Source organism: Vicia villosa, linkage group LG1, assembly GCF_029867415.1.
Source record: "Vicia villosa cultivar HV-30 ecotype Madison, WI linkage group LG1, Vvil1.0, whole genome shotgun sequence".
NCBI lineage: Eukaryota > Viridiplantae > Streptophyta > Magnoliopsida > Fabales > Fabaceae > Vicia > Vicia villosa.
The window spans coordinates 213,604,620-213,609,092 of record NC_081180.1 but is presented as its reverse complement, the minus strand read 5'-3'; the positions used below and the strand labels follow the sequence as shown (position 1 = coordinate 213,609,092).

General features: G+C 33.8%; 1 protein-coding gene across 1 annotated transcript; it reads right to left on the bottom strand.

The window, feature by feature from the left end:
* Positions 1–239: 239 nt before the first annotated feature.
* On the bottom strand, positions 240–2,751 carry LOC131644861 (receptor-like protein 51). Its single transcript, XM_058915473.1, has one exon. The coding sequence runs from the start codon at positions 2,556–2,558 to the stop codon at positions 1,266–1,268; it is 1,293 nt and encodes a 430-aa protein (XP_058771456.1). The 5' UTR covers positions 2,559–2,751; the 3' UTR covers positions 240–1,265.
* Between the last annotated feature and the right edge of the window lie 1,722 nt (positions 2,752–4,473).

The window sequence follows — 4,473 nt, the reverse complement described above, 5'->3', positions numbered from 1 at the left end:
TCAATATTTAGTTCTAAATTTCTTGCTGGCCAACAAACGATTACGCCATAAACTAGTTGAAATAGTGAAGGCGACAATGACAAATTGACAATCTAATAAAAGGGAACACAATTTAATCTCAATGAAATAACTCTATCTCAATGATAATAACATAAATTACAAATCTCTCTTTACATGGACAGTTTTGTATTTAAAGAAATGTGCCAGAGACCAAACACGCTTTTATTTTTATTTAGAGGTATCAGTGCTACACAGGACAGAACATGTGAGTTAAACTAGCACAAAATATTAACAAATTGATGCTTATAGAACACACAAATGTATTATGAGAGGATCAATCAAGCACATGGTGAAGAAGAAGAAGCAAACACAAAGCTGGCATATGATGAAGGTAGGTCACACAGCACATATCCAATCCAATCACCTAAAGCAGCACATGCCATAAAATAGGACCATAACCAAATATTTACAATCATACATACAACATCATTATATACTCCACTCAACAAACCATCATATTACAAACCATCATCATCCACCTGAACTTCTATCTATCTCCAACTCATGCTAAACAAATCTGTTCTCCAAAAATTGTACCCACAAATAATGTATTCACATTTTAAGCCATTTCTAGCCCAACATGACATGAGTGTCATCATATCTTTTCCAACCATTTTTTATCCCAAAATGAGTACAAATGTTATGTGAAACAATCTTCCAGAAAGTATTTCAAAAACAAGTATACTCCTAACAAGGTTTAACAATAGGCTCAAAATAAACTCAATGTAATCTTTCAAAAACAAGTATACTCCTAACAAGGTTTAACAATAGGCTCAACATAAACTCAATGTAATCAAAGCAGTCTCCCTGTATAAGTTAGTCACAGTTTAATAATAAAAAAATAAATAGCAACCCTACTTAATCTAGATTTAACCCGACAAATATTTCATGAGGCCCTATTTACTTATAGTTTAACATTAAGAAATTTAAAACATTGTGCGGTAGGCCGCCTAACACGCCATCAAAGACGGCCCTGAATGTAATCAACAAACAGATGAATCAATGACTTGGTTCTTCATTTCTTTCTCTTACTATCAAAATATCAAAATGTAACAATGCCATTTTTTTGGGTGATTTCCATTTTTGTTCCAAGTAATAATTGTATAATAATAAATAAATATTAAATAATAAACAAGCCCTCTTAACTTAACACAAATAATTAATTTTCCTAATCTAAAAACCCAAAATCAAAACTTTCTTTAACTTCAACGACAACATTTAGAGCAAACAATTAAAAACACAATAAGAAAAACAATGGAAGAAAGTGCAATAGCCACACCAAGAACAAACTTGTTAGGCCCATGATGACTATCCTTCTTATGCTTGCTACCACCATCATCATCACTATCATCATAATCATCATCACTGCTATCATCTGCAGAAGAATCCTTCGAAGGCGGCGGCGACACCGGCTTCCCGTATTTATCACAAGGAGAAACACCAAGTTTCAACTTCGAAGACAAAACTGAATGATTGTAACACAAATTGCTATTCCCACCGAGTTTGAACACTTCTAACCCCTTTATGAAAGTTTGGTTAAAAGGAACAACACCATGGAGGTTATTGTTAGCTAGATTCAAGTACTTGATACTCTTCATTTCGGAAATGAACTTTGGGATTGACCCATTGAGTTGATTTGAACTCAGATCCAAATGAAGTAAGCCAGGGATAGCAGAGATTGAATCTGGGATGGACCCAGAAAATGAATTTGAAGCTAAAGAGAGGTTTTTGAGAGAAATCAAGTCACCAATGGAAGAGGGTATTTCACCGGCAAGTTTATTTGAAGAAAGATTCAAACTTTGAAGACTATCAAGCATGGTGATTGAAATGGGTATGTTTCCTTTAAGCTGATTACCTGAGAAATCAACATGGGTGAGATTGGAATGAATGTGACCAGGTAAGAAACCAGTGAGGTTAGCATGAGAAACAGTTAAGGTTTTGAGGTAGTTCATGTGGCCGAGTAAGACGTAAGGGCCAGAAGCTTTGACTTGGACATTTGAGACAGTGAGATCGGTGAGATTCTGGAGCTGGGAGAGCCAGACGCCGGAGATTCTGCGGAGGCTGTTGATGCAGGTGAAGGTTGTGAGAGATGAGATGAGTTGGGGAGGGAAGTGGATAGGTGAGATGGGGCAGTTGATGAGGTTGAGTGAGGTGAGGGTGGAGAGAGATTTGAGGGCGGTGAAAGAGAGGGAGACGTAGGAGGAACAGTTGGAGAGGGTTAGGGAGATGAGGTGGCGGAAGGGCTTTGAGGAGTCACAGAGGGTTGCATTGTGGAAGGAGGGTTGGGAGCATGGGTCTTTTGAGGTTGGGATGTTGAGGGATTGTAGGGCTGTGATTTGTTTAGGGTCAAGAGTGGATTTTGATGGGGTTGAAGGTGTTGAAGGTGTTGGTGAGGATGTGGGAGATGGGGTTGGAGGGAGAGGGAGAGAGGGAGATTGGGTTGTAATGGTGGTGGAGAGGGAGAGGGAGAGGAAGAGAATGAGGAGAAGTGGTTTCATGGTTGAGAAACATGAACATGTGTTTGATGTTTGTGAGATGAAAACAAATGAATCTAGGAGTTGTTTGAGTTTTTGAGATTGAGGACTGAAATGAGGTTGATTAATGTTGTACTGTGTTGGGTTTGTTGTTACTAATTAAGTATGTATCAGAGGAGTGACCTGGTCACAGTTGGAGATTGGGAGATAACTTGTTTGTTCCTTTTGATTTGGAGATATCTACATAATTTTATATTTCATTTTAGTTTTTTTTAAAGAGTAATAACGGTTGAGTAAAAAAAATATAACGGTTGGAAATTGAGGAGAATACAAAAACTCTTGTTTATTTACAAACGATGGGAAAGAAATAAAATAATTTTAAATATTACTGGTGATTAAGTTGTACATGGTGGGGTTGCACATGCAAATGTAAGGACAGCAGGCATCATATTTATCTTTAATCAATTACCAGTATTTAAAAAATATCGTCATAGGAGAAAATGATATATATATATATATATATATATATATATATATATATATATATATATATATATATATATATATATATATATATATCAAATCATTACGCTCTCCATTAAATTAAAAAAGGTTAGCATAGATAAAATTTTATATTTTTATATTAAAATATTGTCATTAAAATTTGAATTTTGAATTTCAGAGTTGTGTATAAATATTAGTGATTTTTAATATTTTAACTATGTATTAAAAAAGTTTTAAAAATTTAAAATTATTATTTAAAATATTAGTAATAATTGTTATAATTCTAAATAATTTGAATACTGTTGTACTATGAGAAAATTTACTTGTTAAAATATTTAAAATATTATGACTTAACTAAATATTTCAATTAGTCCAAATCAAAAAAGGTTAGCATAGATAAAATTTTATATTTTTATATTAAAACATCGTCATTAAAATTTGAATTGCGAATTTCAGAGTTGTGTATAAATATTAATATGATTTTTAATATTTTAACTATGTATTAAAAAAGTTTAAAAAATTAAAAATTATTATTTAAAATATCAGTAATAATTGTTATAATTCTAAATAATTTGAATATTGTTGTACTATGAGAAAATTTACTTGTTAAAATATTTAAAATATTATGACTTAACTAAATATTTCAATTAGTCCAAACATATAATATTCTCGTAATATTTTAATAGATTGTTTTTAGGAAAAGGATTCTTTCCTATGTAAATTTTATTGGAGGAGAAGTAGTGTACATCCACACCTTTAAAAAAATGTATATTTATTATATAAATTTTGGACTTTTTATTTTAAGGGTGAGATTTCACTACATATATACTTTGTGGGAGAAAATCCACTCCCATATTTTTAAGGTTGTGCTGCACATTTATCAACAAACTAAATAAGAAAGTTGCACACCCGAGATGTATATTTTGAGTGGGATTAATTTAAACGTATGGTCTTTTACAAGTCTCGTGCTTGGGAGATTTATGCACATCTATGACGTGTATCTCAGCATTGTCCGCCGCTACCTGACAGCCTTATGCGTACATATGAGACGTGCATCCTAGATGTATTAGCATCTCGCCTTATTCAAATGGCAATCATCGGGCCAGTGCGTCACTTAAATGCAGGCTGATGGCTGAGACTTTGAAAGAGGTTGCCTTACGTTGGTAAATGGGATTACCCAAGCATTCAGTAACCAGTTATTAGGATCTAGCCAAGATGTTGATACACCAGTTCTCTGACAGCAAACACCGGAAGGTTTCGACCACCGGTCTCTTCAATGTTCGGCAGGGTCAAGATGAAACATTGAGAGAATGTGTGGCGCGCTTTAATAAAGAAACTATAAAGGTGGAAAATCCCAACCAAGATTTGTTCGTGGAAGCTTTCCAGAATGGGATAAGGGTCGGACAGTTTAATAAATCATTGGCCCAGAAGCCCG